Source organism: Daktulosphaira vitifoliae, unplaced genomic scaffold (genome assembly GCF_025091365.1).
Source record: "Daktulosphaira vitifoliae isolate Bord-2020 unplaced genomic scaffold, ASM2509136v1 Scaffold_1, whole genome shotgun sequence".
NCBI classification, from domain to species: Eukaryota; Metazoa; Arthropoda; class Insecta; order Hemiptera; family Phylloxeridae; genus Daktulosphaira; species Daktulosphaira vitifoliae.
Window position 1 is genome coordinate 101,644 of NW_026099572.1, and position 20,331 is coordinate 121,974.

General features: G+C 26.1%; 1 protein-coding gene and 1 long non-coding RNA gene across 7 annotated transcripts; both read right to left on the minus strand.

Moving 5' to 3' along the window:
- Positions 1 to 2,445: 2,445 nt before the first annotated feature.
- On the minus strand, positions 2,446 to 3,846 carry LOC126895912 (uncharacterized). The gene is made up of 2 exons (XR_007701739.1): positions 3,466 to 3,846; positions 2,446 to 2,747 (listed from the first exon to the last, which is right to left on the minus strand). It is a non-coding gene; the product is annotated as an uncharacterized LOC126895912 (long non-coding RNA).
- Positions 3,847 to 4,032: 186 nt separating this feature from the next.
- On the minus strand, positions 4,033 to 19,562 carry LOC126895896 (uncharacterized). 6 transcript variants are annotated; one of them, XM_050668217.1, is made up of 8 exons: positions 19,418 to 19,562; positions 18,608 to 18,643; positions 18,040 to 18,078; positions 16,770 to 16,805; positions 13,871 to 13,912; positions 11,342 to 11,507; positions 6,134 to 6,367; positions 4,033 to 4,195 (listed from the first exon to the last, which is right to left on the minus strand). In XM_050668217.1, exons 1-8 carry the CDS (start codon positions 19,523 to 19,525, stop codon positions 4,095 to 4,097), a joined length of 762 nt encoding a protein of 253 aa, XP_050524174.1. In that variant the 5' UTR covers positions 19,526 to 19,562; the 3' UTR covers positions 4,033 to 4,094. The 6 variants fall into 6 exon arrangements, with proteins under 6 accessions (XP_050524174.1, XP_050524176.1, XP_050524175.1 ...); XM_050668219.1 differs by lacking the exon at positions 18,040 to 18,078; XM_050668218.1 differs by lacking the exon at positions 16,770 to 16,805.
- Between the last annotated feature and the right edge of the window lie 769 nt (positions 19,563 to 20,331).

Below are 20,331 nucleotides of genomic sequence, written 5' to 3' on the forward strand. Positions count from 1 at the left end.
TGAAACTTTAAATGTTTATATCTAATAAACAAATTAAGTTTTATTAAAAATTCAAATGCCATTTATTATTGAATTAAAAACTCAAACATTTTATTAAATTAAAAATATGTGTTACCATTTAAAAAAACAAAGTTGACACCCTTACCAGGCATAAGGGATGAACTTAAAAAGTATTACATAGTTAATAATTCAAGAATAATGTGTAACTAAAGATAATAATAAAAAAAATTTTTAAATTATTATTATTCTGTAAGTAATTGAGTGGGTTATGATAAAAAAATCACTCTGTATAATAAACTTACAATGGTTCTCATTAAAATTTCGAAGATCGACTCTTTTTAATCCACCCTAGTGCACAGGAACGCATAGCTCGAGGGAGTTTAGGCAACAACAAGGTGTGCAAGATCAATAAAAATATGGCGAACTATGGCCAATCATAGCGCACACAAGCGGAGGCGTTTGCTGTATATACGAAAGAAAAAGCACAATATTATCCGTTGCGGATGAAGACTTTTGAATATTGAGACGTATGTACTGTATACGAAAAAAAACAGCAGCTGAGAACAGGACAGCTGAACAAGACGTGAACACGTTCGAACCGAGTGGCACAGGAGGCGTGAGGACGGGTTCGACATTGCCACACTGCACCCAACATCGAGTGCATATCATCCGTTGGAGGTGCACATGAATGCGGCACAAAATGTCGTGCGAGTTGTTCGCGTGCGTCCGTGTGGAGACGTAGTTCGTATTCATACACCGGTGGTGGTATTGTGGACGACACGCCTGTGGTCTGACTATTAAGTCGGTTAAGATTACGCGTTTCTCGATCTCTGACAGACGTTGTCGTAGGGTCGCGTTATCTCAGGTGGTGTGGCCCGAAAGTAACGCCGTGACTCGGTTCCGACAGACGCGAGAAATTAGTACATTCCGTTTGTCTGGTTCTCGCGTCGTTATTGCGGCGCTGGACGGGTTCAGTGTGTTGTTCCAGTTCGTGTCACGCGCTTCCATTCTTGCATTAAGGGACGTCTCGCGTATATTTTGTCTTAACGCGCCCATCTCCTCTGTTGCGTGGCCAATTGAGGGTACGGTATTGATGCCGTCTTCGTACACTGACTGTGGTTGACCGATAGTGCGCCCGGGTACTTAGGTTATCTCAGTCAGAGAGACGGAGCCAGAATTATTGAGTGTCATGTTAACCGGTTTGTAGACGGTCCGGCTGTTTGGCGGTATGCGGCCGCGTTTCCGTCAGATTCGTTTTCGGCCAGTTCATTATTGAGTGATGAGCGTTCTGGTAATATCGCTGTGGACTGGTCCACACAATGTAACACTTACGTGCCGAGCACAATAAATGAAAATTGTCGGTTATACTGCACTGTAAAGCCGTCGAGCCGTTTATTCAGCACCATAATAACAATACCAATGACAATAATAATTATTTTCATTGGTATTATTATACTGAATTATTCAGTACTGTAGACCGGATGTAAAATATGTGCTGGTTTCATCGAGATGACTGTTTTACATATTATTGAGCCGTGTATTCGACGCTGGCCATTTGTTGGACTTTAAACCACGACAATAACGTGTTTGTGTAACGGTCCGGCTGACAGTGAAACGGTGGCTGAGAAGAAGATGACACGACCGCGGGGTGTCACACGAAAGAACACCGTGGCCGTGTCATTCATTAAAGTTAAGACACTCCTTTTCTCGGAAACTATTCAAAATTTTAAATTTTTGTAAAGAAAAATATTGTTTAAAAACTATACTATAATATGTAGTTCAAAAATTTATTTTTCATCGCTTCAGGGATAAAGAAATCACAACATTAACTTTTTTAAATTGGGAACTCCTATTAGTTTCGATGCGAAGCTGAGAAGGTATTGGTTTTACTATGATGTGTTTTTTTTTTTTTGTGTCTGTTACCATTTTTTCTCAGCTCTCACCGAACGGATTTCTTTCAACGATACGTCAAAAGATCACAAATCGTATCTAGTCGAAGACATTACCCTTAAAAATTGAAAAAAATTCCCTCGTTCCCCGTAAATGGGGGAAACCTCCAAAAAAATTACAAATTTAAAAATCGCTAATTTTCAAAATTTTTCAATTTATTTTACTAAAATATGCCGTAACTTTTTCAAAAATGAACGTATCAATATAATTTTTTTTTTATATAGATGGTTGATGTCTTTACCTATCATTTGATATATTTTTTTTGTAAATTTGACCCTTTATCTGCCCACAGGGGGGAATTTAAAAAGACAACTTTTTCACAAAAAATTAACTTTTTCAACTTAACTTTTGAAAATGTTCCGGAAGGTCTGACACTTTTATATATTATCTTAAATTAAAGCTAATGTAATATACTTTAATTTGAAAAAAAAAATTTGACCTCTGGACTTGTCTTCATGGTGAAAATAGCTATCAAATTCTATTTTTTTGTGAAAATTCTCGATTTTATAATTTACATTTTTTACTTTAAAGTGCTATAACTTTTTAAAAAATGTATGGATCAATACAATTTTTTCATGAGAAGTAGTATTTATATACATCTTTCATTGGATATACTTTTTTTTTAAATCAGACTATTTCCCTATATATGGGGGGGCTTCAAATATAAAAAATGCATATAGAAAGTAGAACTTTTTCAACTTAACTTTTGAAAGTGTTCCGGAAGGTCTGACACTTTTATATATATCTTAAATTAAAGCTAATGTAATATACTTTAATTTGAAAAAAAAAAATTTGACCTCTGGACTTGTCTTCATGGTGAAAACGGCTACCGAATGCTATTTTTGTGTGAAAATTCTCGATTTTATAATTTACATTTTTTACTTTAAAGTGCTATAACTTTTTAAAAAATGTATGGATCAATACAATTTTTCATGAGAAGTAGTATTTATATACATCTTTCATTGAATATACTTTTTTTTTAAATCAGACTATTTCCCTATATATGAGGGGGCTTCAAATATAAAAAATGCATATAAAAAGTAGAACTTTTTCAACTTAACTTTTGAAAGTGTTCCGGAAGGTCTGACACTTTTATATATACCTTAAATTGAAGCTTATGTAATATACTTTAATTTGAAAAAAAAAAATTTGACCTCTGGACTTGTCTTCGTGGTAAAAGTTTACATCAAAGTTAATAAAAAAATACGATTTTGGTAAAATAATTTTTTTTAATATTTTTAACTTAATAATGCTCTAACCTTTTCCAAAATGAACATATCAATATAAATTTTTTTTATATAGATGCTTGATGTTTTTCCTTTTTATTTGGTATATTTTTTTTGTAAATCTGACACTTAACCTGCCCACAGGGGGGAATTTAAAATGACAACTTTTTCACAATAAATTTACTTTTTCAACATAACTTTAGAAAATGTTCCGGAAGGTCTGACACTTTTATATATATCTTAAATTGAAGCTTATGTAATATACTTTAATTTGAAAAAAAAATTTGACCTCTGAACTTGTCTTCATGGTGAAAACGGCTACCGAATGCTATTTTTGTGTGAAAGTTTTCGATTTTATTATTTATATTACATTTAACTTTATAATGCTATAACTTATTGAAAAGTTTATGGATCCACACAATTTTTTTATGAGAAATAATATTTTTTAATAAACCCTTTTTCATTCGACATACTTTATCTTAATCGAGATATTAATAAGGAACCAGCAGATCAAGTAGCTTTTGGAATAAAACACCAATTTTTTTAAAATTAAACACTATCTAAAGATTTGCATCGAAGCGTTTATTTTTTATAGTGATTTTAATCACTATCAGATATCATTATACTTGATCCAACTATGCCACGTCACCACTGTGCCGCGACCCCCCTGTGCTGGGTTTTTTTAATTCTGCCACTATTCTTGTTGTTGAACAATAATTTCTTTATTATGTATTTCTGTGGCCACTTAACCATAGAAGTTTGATTATAAGCTATAATTAATATGAAACATAATTTCACTAAACATTACAAATCAAGCATAAATTTATGTAAGCCAATATAAATACGTATAAAAAAATGTGTTATAGAACAAATATTTTTATTGAAGTTTTACTATATTTTATAAACTATAAATAGAAGTTATTGCGAGCTTAGTGTTATCCAAATTCTCTGATTGTTATCATAAGTTAATATATTAGATTTATCTCCTTTATAATCATTGGCAACGTTTTCTCTCATTTCTGAAACGAAATAAAATAATATTTTTAATATCAATACACAAAGGCAAAATTAGATATGTTTTAATAAATAATGTAGGAGTTATCCGAAATAAGGAGGTAAACATAAGGATTATATGATNTAGGAGTTATCCGAAATAAGGAGGTGAACATAAGGATTATATGGTCCATTAGAACAATGTTTTTAATATTTTAAAATTGTATGATGTATCAAGTACTCTAATAAAAATATTTTTTTTCCTAAATTCATTTTTTACTATAAAAATACTAAATTCGCCAAGTAATTACGATAAAAAATCATTCTATTTTAGTCGTAGTTTCTGTTGTAATAGATTTAGAACACACTTTATGGATTAGTCATACATTGTAATAAAAACACTTACAAGTGGTCTTTTGGTCGGCTTGTAACAACAAAGTTGTTTGACACTTGCATAACGACTAGCTATGGTAGCAAGGGTCGCCACCACCTAGGCAAGGTGTCACACCTATCAGATATGATTACTGGACCATAGGTGGAATTTTTAATTTTAAGTTAATTAATAGTTTAATTTAAGTTATTATGTCTTTATATGTATAAATGATTATAATACCTCGTGGTTTATTAACCACAACTATGACAATTGAAGTTGTATGTGGTGAATATGTAAAACATACCGTAGCCTGTGTCTAGATTAAGGAACAGGGATAAAATACACGCGTGTACTTAAGTTACTCGCGCAATAAAATAAATATTACAGTTAAAATTGGTAAGGAAATTAAATTTCATTGTTGAAAAAGAAAATTAAGTTAAACATGTACAAAAATACNTCGCACAATAAAATAAATATTACAGTTAAAATTGATAAGGAAATTTAATTTGATTGTTGAAAAAGAATTAAGTTAAACATGTACAAACATACGAATGTATCAAAAACCATGTCTACAAATAAAGGCAACAAAAATAAAATAAAATATTTAAACAAAAAAAACAAATAATATTACAAACATCACGGACAGTATTGGAATACATTCGTTAATGTTAATTGAAAATTAATGAAAAAACACCAGGAGCGGTCTGGACACTTGCTCCTTAGCGTTAACTAGAGGAAAAGGGAAACATGTGCTTTCCACACATAAACAAAATGAAGTTAATTTATAAAAATAAAAATGAAATAAAATAATTAATAAAATATAGCTCATTACATAAATATAATTATAAGAGAAAAAGATACCCGGTCTCCGAAGAGACCCATCCGATGGTCTGGATGCTTCGCCGAAATGACCTGGCCGTTCGCCATTGGCAGCTCTACTCCATCATTGAAAATAAAATGACAATTAAACAATAAACGTGTGCACTCCAGCACGGTCAATGACAGAAGAAAAATAAAGACGAGCCAACACCGATCTAACGGCAATTTCAAATCGATAACGTCGGGCGCTCATTATACGAAAAATATGGCACAAAACCCCCACGCTTTTTTTCACAATAATACTAGGATTTTTCGTTCATTATTGTTTTAAGCTTACTTTAAAAATTATTTTTAACTTTTTAGTTCGATGAGCTTTAAAAGCGTGTTTTTCAGTTTTTTTTAACCATATTTATTTTTTACTTTTTAGTTTTTTATGGCATCGCTGTTACAATCACGGAGTGTTTATTGTCAATTATCACTATCAATAGATATAATTTCTGTATTGCCAGTTAATGTGTTTTTAAACTCACAACAGTGTGTCATATTACCATTCATAATAAAAGCTATATACCTGCGAATATCGCCATAAAAAACCAATTAGCTACCTGTATTTGGAATCCCTTATGTATTATACATGTATATTAACTCAGAAAAATACTTATTTAAAACATTAATTTAAAGGGCATAGAGAATAAACATAAATTTTGATCATAGGAATTGTTGATAAATATTATAGATATTTTTATATATTTAAAAAAGTTTTGATGATTACTTTGAAAACTAAATATATCTTCTTCATCTGTATAGTTGTTGAGTAGCTCATTACATAACACTTCAGAATTTGTATCTGGAAACAATGAATTACAATGAAAAAATTCTTGTGCTAAATCTTTTGAAACGTTTAAGGGACTTCCTAGGCCATAATCTTGAAAGCAATCTATAAGGCGTTTTTCTTCTTTCTTTTTCTGTCCAAACTTATTTAAAATACGTAATATCAAATCATTATCTAAAGAAATACCAAAGATTTCTGTTATTTAAAGCATAAAGTAATACTATTGCATTTTTCATAAAATCTAAGATAATTATACTACAAAATCAAAATCTCATATTGTAGCTCCACTGATCAAATAGGATTTATGTCCAATTTTTTTTTTATTTTAAGCTAATTCACGAAGAAAACCAAAAACTTTTAAGAGAATTTGAACATTATTTAAATTATAACAACAGAATCTCATTTATATATTGATTATTTACCTATTAAAATGTTTACTGCTCAGTTTTCATTGAAATGTAAGATAATAATTCTAATTCCTTTTAATTTTCAAATGACCTTATTAAAACTACCCTACAAAGTTATTTTCTCAAACATAACCATATTATGTTAAACTAAATTAATGAATTTTTTTACAGCATATTATTACAGAAAAACATAATTCATATTTATAAAAATACGTCATATTTTAGAATTTATTTAAATATCTGTTAAATATAATAAAAAATATTGACTCAAAAAATGTTTGAATATATCTAGCAATAAAGTATATACATTAATAAGTTATACACTGCATATCTCAATATACTACACATATTGTGGAATTAATGATATATGGAGGTTTTATACATATAGGAATAAATATAAAGATAAGTTGTTTTTTAAATAGAAATTTTGTGTTCCAAAAATTATTTAAATGTAATATCATTTCTTTAATAGTTTACCTTAATAACAAAGAAATTTAAATTTTCTTATTATTTATAATTAAAAAAAAAATTTTTTGAATATTTTTACGAAGAATTTTAATGGGTCGAAAACAATTAAGAATGAGTAATTATTGAGTTACTAGCATTTTAATACATTTATTTGGTATGTAGTGAGGGTGGACACAGCTTATCCTGATATATATTTAAAATGCATACTACAACCGCGCCCCATAGCCATTGTATGTATTAAAATGCTTTTAACTCAAAAATTGTTTGCCTTAAAATTGTAATGACTTAATAAAACTGTTTGTATGAAAAACGCAAAAAATTGTTTATTCATAAGTTTTAATAAAATCTAAAAATAAAAAACCCAGCACAGTGGAGTCGCGGCATAGTGGGGACGTTGCATAGTTGGGTTCAGTATAGATTTAATCTGACAGTGATTAAAATCACTATCATAAGAAACGCTTCGATGCAAATCAGTAGATAGTGTTTAATTCTAAGAAATTGGTGGATAATTACAAAAGCTGCATGATCTGCTAGTTCCTTATTAATACCCTGATTAAGATAAAGAATGTCGAATGAAAAAGGGATTATTAAAAAATATTATTTCTCATAAAAAAATTGTGTTGATTCATACATTTTTCAATGAGTTGTAGCATTATAAAGTTAAAAATGTAACCAACCCAACCCAACATCAACTCCTATTTCCATAATTATATCCAGATTAGTAATTCGTTTAATTATCTATTATATAATTTTTATAATTAATTATTTTCAAATTATTATCGATTTTTAATATATTAAAAGTAATCATTTTGAACCAACTTCTTTTTGTCCTTTAAAGTGAAAGTTTAAAAAAAAAAAATATGAATTTATTACCATAACTTTTAACTCAACTTGCAAGTTTGAAATAGATATCATTAAATAGAAAAAAATGAAATTGGTAGAGTATTTCAAAAACAACAATAACACTTATTCCCTTAATTTTACTCCGATTTATAATTATAATATATGAATACATAATAATTACAGTAATTAAATTGAGTATGAAAGTGGTATTCAATAATATAATATTGTAATTTTTACGGAGATATTATAAAAATAAAAAGGAGTTGTATATTCATATACTTTTAATGCGTATACAAATTTAAAGGAATTTATGCAATACTTTTTAATAAAAAAATTTTGTTACTTATGAATAAATACACTAAACAAAAGGAACTTTCATCAGAAAAAAAATATACTTTTCTAAATAAACTTTTCGTGATGTTTTCAAATGTGCAATTAAACTTTTTCTATTACTTCTAAGTTTTAATATTATTACTTATTATTAAAAAATAAGTATTTACATATAAAAAAAAATAATTAAGAACAAAAAAAATTGTATTAAATTAATACTGATTTTGATTTTTAATATGTTAAAGGTAATCATTTTGAACCTATTTTTTATTGTCTTTTAAAGTGAAAGTTTTAATGAAAAATACCTTCTCAGCTTCGCATCGAAGCTAAAAAATGAATTTGTTACCATAACTTATAGTTCAACTTGCAAGTTTGAAATTGACATTATTAAATTGAAAAAAATGAAATTTTTAAGATTAATATGCAATCTGGAAATTTTATAATTACTAATTACAGTACATTTGTCAGAAAAATTCGATTTTTTTACATTTTTATCGTAATAGATAACTGAAATAGAAAGAATAGTAATCATATCCTAATAACTTTTGGTGTTTAAAAAAATTCTGCAATTGAAATATTCAGAACTTAATTAATTTTAATAATTTACTTTAATTAAATGAACCAATCAAACCAAAGTAGTTAAAAAGATTTACTCAATTGAGCATATTATCAAAAATATAATTATAATTGTAAAACTCCATCGTTAACTTCAGGTGAAACTAAAAATCATTTTTTTTTTAAATTTATGATTTATATAGCAAAATATTACTAAAAAATTTGGCATATTATAGACTGGTAGTAGCACACAGAAATAGAGTTAAAAAATTAATAAATTATAAAGTAAAATTATTTACTTTTGTAGTTGAATACTTTTATCATATCAAATTTAATTCGACAATAAATAATTTAAGAATATTAAAAATTAATGATTTTAATTGTTTGTATGGACAAATCTAGTTAAGCTACTTTTTATTTGAATAAGGAATATTTTTTTGATTTTTAAGAGTAATAACTTAAACTAATCATTAACTTAAATATCATAAACTTAAATGAATCATTTGACGTATCGTTGAAAAAAGTAGGTCTAGTGAGGGTTGGCAAAATAAATCGTAGCCAGAAAAAGAACCACATAGTAAAATAATATTAACATGAATATCAATTTCTTCTCACGAGGGGAGACTATAGTGATAAGATCCTTTATATTTATTGAAATTATTGAATCTAAATGAGATAAATATCAAATGATTTGAAAATTCTATTCTAACTCAAAAAAAAAATGCAAAATTTTAGAAGCCACAAACGGATTTGAACCTCGTACCCTAGGCGTTAAAGATCAAGGTGTTACCCATTCGGCAACTATTCGTTGATTTTTGTTGCATGATAAAATTGGCTATTTAAGCTAACTCAAATTTAAAAATTACTTTTTCGACTTTAAAAAAGTAAAAAATGTTAATAAGTATAATATCATATGTCTTATGAACTTTATTCTATGTCAATGAAATTATATAATATTCATGAAAGTCAGTTTATTCCCCTAATAAAATATTTTAAAATAAAATAAAATACAAAACCTAGAATTTTAATAAAAAATAGCATATTTTTAAATACGGTAGCCTTTTGCGCATAGAAGATAGGTCGTCGGGACAAATTTTTTTTTTTCATTTAGTAGTACATAAAATAAGCTTTAATTTGATATATGTTTAAAGGACGCAGTATTTCCGGAACATTTTCAAAAATTAAGTTGAAAAAGTTAGTTTTTGTAAAAAAGTTGCTATTTTAAATCCCCCCTGTGAGCAGAATAAGTGTTAGATTTTCAAAAAAAAATGATATCAAATGAAAGAAAATTACCTAAGGTTTCAATATAAAGAAATATTATTTTGATTAGTTAATATTTGAAAAAGTTATGGCAGTTTTAAGTACAAAAAACATCGTTATAAAAGGTGATTTTTATCGCAAATATTACATTTTTTTTATAATTTCGACAGCCATTTGCACATAGAAGATAAGGTGTCGGGACAAATTTTTTTTTTTCATTTTATAGTACATAAAAAAAGCTTTAATTTGATATATGTTTAAAGGACGCAGTATTTCCGGAACATTTTCAAAAGTTCAGTTGAAAAAGTTCTATTTTTTATACAATGTTTCAAAGTTTGAACCCCCCCTATATAAGGGGAAATTGTCTAATTTTAATAAAAAGTATGTCAAATGGAAGATGTACTTATAATGTATTTAGAAAAAAAAAAATTGTGCTGATACATGCATTTTTCGAAAAGTTATAGCATTTTTAAGTTGAAAATTAAAAATTGAAAATCGAAAATTTTAACACAAAAATAGTGTTTTTTTAACTACGGCAACCGTTTACATGCAGAAGATAAAGTGTCGGGACAAATTTTTTTTTTTCATTTTATAGTACATAAAATAAGCTTTAATTTGATATATGTTTAAAGGACGCAGTATTTCCGGAACATTTTCAAAAATTAAGTTGAAAAAGTTAGTTTTTGTAAAAAAGTTGCAATTTTAAATCCCCCCCCATGAGCAGGTTAAGTGTTAAATTTTCAAAAAAATTATATCAAATGAAAGGAAAATATCTAAGGTTTTAGTTTAAAAAAAAATTATGTTGATTTGTTGATTTTTGAAAAAGTTATGGAAGTTTTAAGAAAAAAAAGTGAAAAAAATGACAAAATTTGTCGATTTTTAAATTTGTAATTTTTTTGGATATTTCCCCCATTTGCGGGGAACGAGGGAAAATTTTTAAATTTTTAAGGGTAATGTCTTCAACTAGATACAATTTGTGATCTTTTGACGTATTGTTAAAAGAAATCGGTCCAGTGAGAGCTGAGAAAAAGTAGTGACAGACACAAAAAAATAAAAATAAAAAAATAAACACATCATGGTAAAATTAATACCTTCTCAGCTTCGCATCGAAGCTAAAACATGTATAAATTTTTTTCACCATAATTATAAACTAATAATAAAAAATATGATTTCAACGTAGTCCATGACTATATAAATTATTAAAAATAAAATTATAAAATGTTTAAGAGTTGTCAGTTTAATCTATTCTGTATAAACACGATATACAAAATTAAATTTCAATTACCTGATGTATGTGGTGCAAAAATTTCTAATAACATAGAAATATTGTTTTGTTGAACTAATTCAATATTTCCTTTTCTTTTCAATAAAATTTCTTCATTTTCAACAGAAATATTAAAAAATTGAGACAATACATGTTGAATGGCAAAAAATGAAAATGGATAGTCTTTCTAATAAAAATCGAAGGTAAATTATTAAATGGTTTATGAAAATTATCAAAATAATTTAACCACAATAAAATAATAAATAAAAAAAAGGAGATTAATATAATATCTTAAATTAATTATAACTTTGATACACAGCTGAGAATATAATTGTTTTACTATGAATTTTTATTGACAGATACAATAAACGATTCACATTTATTATATTTGTTAATAAAAATTTGAAGTTTCACAGGACTGTCTTAGTTTAAAAGTTGAAAAAATCTAATTCCAATTTCCAATGCGGAAAATATCAAAAATTACATTTAATTTAAACATTTATAATAATGTAAAATCTTATAATAATAACATTTTTCCAATGATTTTTTATGCATGTTAATGGGAATTCAGCTGAACCGTTTTTAACAATTAATTCTTCAAAATAAAACCCCCGATTTTAATTTAAATGTAACCTTCGTTGGCAAAAAATTGAAAAACCACCTCAATATTAAATTTAGAAAAATATCTCACAATTATAATATTACACGTGTTACCTTGAGATATACAAAATATTACAATTTTATTTTTTAAAAATGTATAGAATTTTATATGCTTAATTTTTATTTTTTAAATCTTACTTTATTCTTTATTTCATTCTTTTTAAATGTATATCAACTTGAGTTTTTTAAATTGAAACATACGAATTTAACTACTTTCGTATTTTTAATACTTGAAAATTATCTAACTAAGAAAAAGACGGATCAATAACAACTTTTGAACCACTATACAAGAAACTATCATTATTTCTATATCTAGACTAGAGGAGTATTATGGTTTAGAAATCCTAATCATAAAAATAATATTACTATCGCCGCACCTTTAGCCTATTTTTTAAATGTTAATTACTGCAAAAATAAAGGTTTAAAAGTTGTTATTAACCAAACATTTTTCTATTAGAAAATTTTTTATGTGAGCATGATTAATATGAATTTTATTATTTAAAATACTTATGTTTAGGATATTTGTTAAAGTTGTAAGAGGAGGAGTAATTTTTTTTCTTTAATTAGTAATTTTAAGAATAAATAATATATCATTTCGTATTTTTGAAAATAATGTTTGTTAAATATTTAGTTTGTCAATCACCTTGTATATTTTAGAATTTTTAATTTTTAAGTATTTTTGCAACATTGCTCTTCATGGAAAAATACATACTTACACATAGCTTATATTAATTAAAAACATAAATATCTTACGTAGTAGGAAACACAGTAGAATGACACGCTCTTTAATATATTCTAAACTAGTGGTTTTTAGGTGTAAGTGAAAAATGAAAAGAAAAAAGGATCATCAGGACTACTTTTATGTATCAGATATATAATAACAATTATATTATTATTTTATTGTTAAAAACCAAAAATGTTACAATAATTATTTTTGTTACATTTTTGGTTATACTTACTATTTTAGTAAGAGTTAAATTTAATTTTATTCAAAAATATTTAAGTCAAAACATGTTTAACTGAAAGATATAATATTTATATATTTGTATAGATAATTATAAATAATATTGATAAAATTATATTATCTATAAATAGATAATATAATTTTTATTTGAATCTTGTTTGTCTATTATAACATACGCTGAAATATATGGGTAAGAAATGGGCATTTAAAAAAAATTGTAATTTGGTGTAACACTACACTGTTGCTTTAGAGAAATTAAGCAGACTAATTAATAGGTCGTTGTAAAAATTAGAAAATAATTTAGATATAAAATAGAATAAAAGGTAAGGAATCAATTTGTGCTTATCATCATTCTAGGTTAAATGAATTCCTCATTAATTTTAAAATTCAAAAGAAGAGACTTATAAAGAATATATAAATAGAGTATTTTAATCCCCTTTTAATTCCTACATATTTTACTGTGCTCTAGTTTTTCTAACTGAAACGGATTTAAAAAAAAAAAACAATCAATATACTTAGTTAAACTATAAAAATTTTAATTTCTCAGATATTTACCAGGTAGTTTTTATGAAATGAATTTAGATTTGGTTACTGTACAAACAAATGACAGCTTACAGTAACATTTTGTAATTAAGTGCACGTCATGTCCCCCTTATGAATTTCCACTACTCTTTCAATTTATATTATCAGTCAGTTGACTTTCTTAATTTTATAATATTCTATTTATCAACTATTTTGATATGTACGTTCTCCTAATAAAATATAGTTAACACCCTTAACCAGTCTGAAAGACTTCTTTAAATTTTGCACTTAGAGTAAGCATAAATTTATAATTTATAAATTTATAAAATACAGTATTTTTTAGTTAATGTAACGAAAAAATGTTAAAAATTAATTTTTTTTTCTTAATATCTGTAATACTTCACCTCATTTGATGGGTTGTAAAAATCTTTTATTGCATTCTTACACTATAAAAAAATAATTAAGTTATCGATTTGACTACCTTTAAAAGTTTATAGTTATTCAGAACTCAATAATTTTATATCTAACATACATTACCACACTAATTAGTATAATAAGATGCATAAGTTTTTAAATTTATACTTATATATATTTAATAAAGCTTTATGAAATTTACTATTTAATTAAATGTGAACTTGGTCCACTAAAAAATTAATTATCAAAATTATGTAAATTGGCATAATACGATAATAGTGATAACTTCATCAGATGATAGATTCACTAATGTTGTATAGATTATTAGGCCAGTCAACGAAGGAGTAATTTTGGCGAATGGCGGAAAAAATTCCCAATCAAATTTTTTTTTTTTTTTAAATTGAATTAAGATATGTGATAATGACATACTAAAAGTCCTCATCGATTGGACTTGAGCTTTTTTTTTTAGTGTCTCGCAAAAGTTCAAAAATATGAGCTTTTTTCATTTTCTCAAAAAATATTTAACTTACAAAAAAAAGTTTCGTACAAGAGTTGTTTAAAAGACAATTTCAGACAAAAAAAATAAATTATATTTTTTTATTTAAACAAATATTTTTCGAGTTGCATTACATTTAATATGAGTACTAAAATTTATTTTCAATTTTTTCATCTTACGGTTACTTTTTATCATGTTATACTTACATTAGACACAATGTTATAAATGCATGTGTGTGTATGTGTGAGTTTATTTATTTATAGTATCATTAAAGTGTAGTGTATAATAAGATACAACCGATAGAGTAGGTAATTGATTTGACGCTATATTGTTTAAACCCAACTAAACGCTAAATTGTACATTCCGAAACAACAATCATATTATGTCAATTGCCACCGGAATANCAACAATTATATTATGTCAATTGCCACCAGAATTTCTGCTAAACTTTTTCTTTTTCTTTGCCTTAATCCCAACTGCTTGGGGTCGGCCACCCTCATCCTAAACTTCCACTTGACACGATCTCCCACATCTTCTACGCTCACATCAGCTGTCATCATATCGCATTCAATAACATCCCTCAATCTCATTTTTGGTCTTCCTCTACCTCTTCTTTCTTCAACATTAATTTCTACAACTGTTCTTACAGCTTCCGATTCTTCTCTTCTCATAACATGACAAATTATCTAAATCTATTTTCTATCAGCTTATCCACGATTGCCGCTACACTTATACTACCTCTTATATGGTCGTTCCTTATTCTATCTTTTCTATTCACTCCACTCATCCAACTAAGCATTTTCATCCCTGCTACACTCATTCTCTGCTCTACTTTCTTATCAACTGCCCAACACTCTGAACCATACATCATAGCTGGTCTCACTACATTGTTGTAGAATTTAACTTTTAGCCTCATTGAAATTCTTTTATCGCATAACACACAGACGCTTCTCTCTATTTCAACCACCCGCACTTAATCCTGTGTCTTACATTCTCGTCAATACCACTGCTCATTTGCACTACTAATCCTAAATACTTAATTTTTCTACCTCCCCATTCACACTCTCGCCTATTGTCATTGATCTCCTCATTTCATAAACCTCATGTTTTCTTTTGTCAACCCAGCCAGAATTTCTGGTATGATAAAATTAATTGTTATAAAACGTATTGGCCTTTCGTCAGGTTCTGGCACTAGTAAAAATTACTGGCCTATTTTTTGTTTTGTTTGGAGTGTTAGTATGTGTTTAGCATGGATAATAGTAACATTGTTCCTGAAATACGTATACGGATTTTTAAGTAGTTTTTTTTTGTGATTTTTGAGATAATTATTTAAAAATTTTTAGTTATATAATAATATTTTTAAAATAATTTTAGTTTAAATTAATTTAACTTAGATTTTAGCTTCGATGCGAAGCGAAGAAGGTATTAATTTTACTATGTTGTGTTTTTTTTTTTTTGTCTGTTGTCACTTTTTCTCAGCTCTCACTGGACTGATTTCTTTCAGTTTCTATAACTTTTTGAAAAATGTATATATCAGCACAAATTATTTTTTCTAAACACATTATAAGTACATCTTTCATTTGACATACTTTTTATTAAAATTGGACAATTTCCCCTTATATAGGGGGCGTTCAAAACTTAAAATATTGTAAAAAACATAGATCTTTTTCAACTTAATTTTTGAAAATTTTCCGGAAATACCGCGTCCTTTAAACATATATAAAATTAAAGCTTATTTTATGTACTACAAAATTTGAAAAAAATATTTGTTCCGACGACCTATCTTCTATACGCAAATGGCTACCATATTGAAAAATATGCTATTTTTGTATGAAAATTATGGGTTTTGTATTTTATTTTAATAGAAGTTGATGTTGCTTTTGCAATTATCCATCAATTTTTTAAAATTAAACACTATCTACAGATTTGCATCGAAGCGTTTCTTATGATAGTGATTTTAATCACTGTCAGATTAAATCTATACTGGACCCTACTATGCAATGTCTCCACTATGCCGTGACCCCACTGTGCTACCGTTTTTTTTAATTGAAATATTCATCTTAACTATTTTTAATATTGAAAAAATACTTAGTTAAAAACAACTGGCCAATAACTACTGTTGAACAATTATTTCAAAAGAAATTATTTGTATATATATGCAAGAAATAGTATGGAACAACATTTGTAATCATAAGTATTATATTAATTACACTTCATACACATTTATTATTAACCAATTATTAAAAATACTAATAGTTGTTATAGATAAGTCATTATTTTAATTAAATATTTTCTATAATATGAACCTTAAATATATACACACTTCTTTACAAAAATTATTGCTGATAATTAATTTAAAAAAATAATTCTATTTAATAATTGTTATACCTCACCTCATCTGAATGAATCACTTCATAGGGTTCATTTTCCTACAAAATAATTTTTTATTAATTATTAATATGGCACTTTGATTCTCTAACAGATTTTCTTCTAGTAAAATAAAGTAACACCCTTCACTAGTCTAAGAAACTTTTTTACATTGTTAAAAAATGTTTTATTGCTTTGTTACACTAAAAAAAAAAAAAAATTAAGTTGTCAATTTGATTGTTTTAAAAAGCTTATAGATATTCAGAACTATATAATTTCATATCTATCTTACATTACTACACTAAATTGTATACCACAATGGATGCGTATTTAAAATTTTACTTATATATTTTTAACTAATGATTTATGAACTTAATATATTTTATTAGTTTTTTAAATATGTATGTCAGTTTCAAAAAAAAATTTATTAGCAAATTAAGGACACAGCAATAACTAATCTGCTATCATCGTTTTTAGTAGAACTTTTCATTAGTAGGTTTGAAAAATATTTAAAAACACTTTAGTGTTTTTCTGAATATTTATGTCAGGTATGCAGATGATATTTTTACAGATATAAACAAATATTTTAATACGGAGGTCTTCATAAAACATCTCAATTATTTTTATGCATGGATTACAAACAGGAAGTAGAGAGAAAATTGCCATTTTTGGACTTATTAGTTCAAAAAGTAGGGGTAACTAAATTTAGATATTTATCGGAAAAACACATGCACGTTCAGGTTTATTCCAAATAACTCAAACGACAACTGGTAACACAAAATGACAACTTTTAACAATGTGGTTTTAAGATAGGTAATACTCTGATGAATGAAATAGATTTTGGTAAAGAACTGACGGTCATAAGAGAAATAGATAGATTTAATGGTTAAACGAAAATATAATTTCAAAATTAGTCCGAACACAAAAGTGAAATTAAGAAAGGAAGGCAGTTCACTCACTAGCATGGGGAATAAAAAGTAATTAGATCATCCATTTTATAGTATCGGGACTTTTAAATGGGCTAGCTAGAATTTTTAAGTATTTTGATATTAGTTTATTGACATTTAAGAGTAATAATTCAAAATATTTATGAAGTAATCCTAAAGATAAGTATAATAAAGGAAAAAATCGGAAAATTATAAAATATAATATGAAAATTGTAATAAATGTTTGTAGAACAAACAAAAAGAAATATAGACGTCATGTTTAATAACACATTTCTTAAACTTCTTTACAAAAATATTGCTGATAATTAAATGAAAAGAATAATTCTCTGTAATATTTGTTACACCTCACCTCATCTGAATAATCAATCACTTCATTGGGTCCAATTTCCTACAAAATAAATTTTTTTAATTATTAATATGACTCTTTGATTCTCAAACAAATTCTCTTCTAACAAAATAAAGTTAACACCCTTCACTAGTTGGAGTAAGTTTTTCACATTGTGAAAAAATTTTTTATTGCCTTGTTACACTACAAAAAAATAATTAAGTTGTCAATTTGACAACCTTAAAAAGTTGTAGATATTTAAAGTTTATAGATATGCAGAATTAATTAATTTCATATCTATCTTACATTACTAATCTAGTAATAAAATAAAATATCTAATTAAAGACAATTGGTCAAAGGCAAGGAATATTATTGAATAAAATGTCTAATCATAAGTATAATATTAATTACACTTCATATACAGTAATTAATAACCAATTATCAAAAATACTAATAGTTATTATCGACCAGTCATTATCTTAATTAAATATTTTCTATAATATGAACCTAAAATATATATACTTCTTTACAAAAATTATTGCTGATAATTAAATTAAAAAAATAATTCTTTTTAATAATTGTTATACCTCACCTCATCTGAATCAGTCACTTCAATGAGATCATATTCCTACAAAATACATTTTTTAATTATTAATATGACTCTTTGATTCTTTAACAGATTTTCTCTAGCAAAATAAAGTTAACACCCTTCACTAGTCCGAGAAACTTTTTCACATTGTGCACTTGGATTGACATTAAATTTTTAATTCATAAATTTATGAAGAATGGATTCACCATTTTGGTTGTTAAACAATAAACTTCCTTTGAATTTGAATCATATTGAAGGCTAAAGTAATTTACTGTACTAATTATATTACAGAGTGATCCATTTAACATTGACCAGCAAATATCTTATCTTATCTAATATGTGTCTTTACGAGCCATCATAACCGCTGCAATTAACTACCTGTATTACAAGTCTACCCGTTTTATACATATATATAGGTAAAAAAAATCAAAACTTTAAAGTGAAATAACATGCAAACTAATCGACTTAAATGAAAAATTCAAACGCTAAAAATTATAAAAAAAAAAACTCTATCAATATATCTAACTAAAAATATATGTTTCCATTTGAAAAAAAAAAGTTGGTACCCTTTTAAGGCATAAGGGATGAACCTAAAAATTATCTGATCATGGATAAATGTAGAGTTTTATGTAACTAAAATAATTAAAAAAAAAAATTATTAAAATAATAAATAGTTTTTGAGATATTTGCTGGTCAATGTTAAATGGATCACCCTGTATATTATAAAAGTAGATTATTATGTGGATAAAATCAGTTACTTCAAGCTACTAAATGTTAGTAATAAATGTATATAAAAATAATAATTTTAAATACTTCATCAAGCGAGTTTATTTTGGGGTTTGGCACCTCAATTGAAAACGTAGGTATGGTAATTAAACACATGAAACAAAGTAATATTCCAAAACGAAAATAAAAATTCATTTTTGATAATGATAATATACGAGTTAATAAAACGTGAAAATAATTTTTATTATTAAATTAATTTAGTTTATATAGTACATTGTATTCTATTTTGATAAATCTAAAATGTTCTAAACTAAATTAATCAATTATCTTGTTTACTGAAATTGTACGTTTATAAAAATTATTTACAAATTATGAGGTAAATTATATGTATTTATTCTCGAATAAAATTTAGTATAAAAATATCAATTCTTTTAAAAAAAATACAGACAATAATTTCAAATTTAATCAAGTGTACAATTTTTCATTGCAATGTTTTTCTAAGCCAAACAGTATAAGATTTTGAACAAAAATTGCTACACAACGATAAATATAAAAAAAATATTATAAACTAAAATAGAAAAATTTAAAATATTTTTAATAATAAAATGTAATAAATATATGGTTCACAGTTGGTACCGAGGTCATCACAATTATAATATAATAAATCATTAGGCATTTTTATTAGCATCTAATAATTATTAGAGGTTATTGTGTGCAAATCATAATTATTGAGATGCGCGCTTACATATACAGAGTGATTTTTTTATCATAACCCACTCAATTACTTGCAGAATAATAATAATTTAAACATTTTTTTTTTTTATTATCTTTAGTTACACATTATTCTTGAATTTTTAACTATGTAATACTTTTTAAGTTCATCCCTTATGCCTTGGAGGGGGGTCAACTTTGTTTTTTTAAATGGTAACACATATTTTTAATTTAATAAAATGTTTGAGTTTTTAATTTAATAGTAAATGGCATTTGAATTTTTAATATAA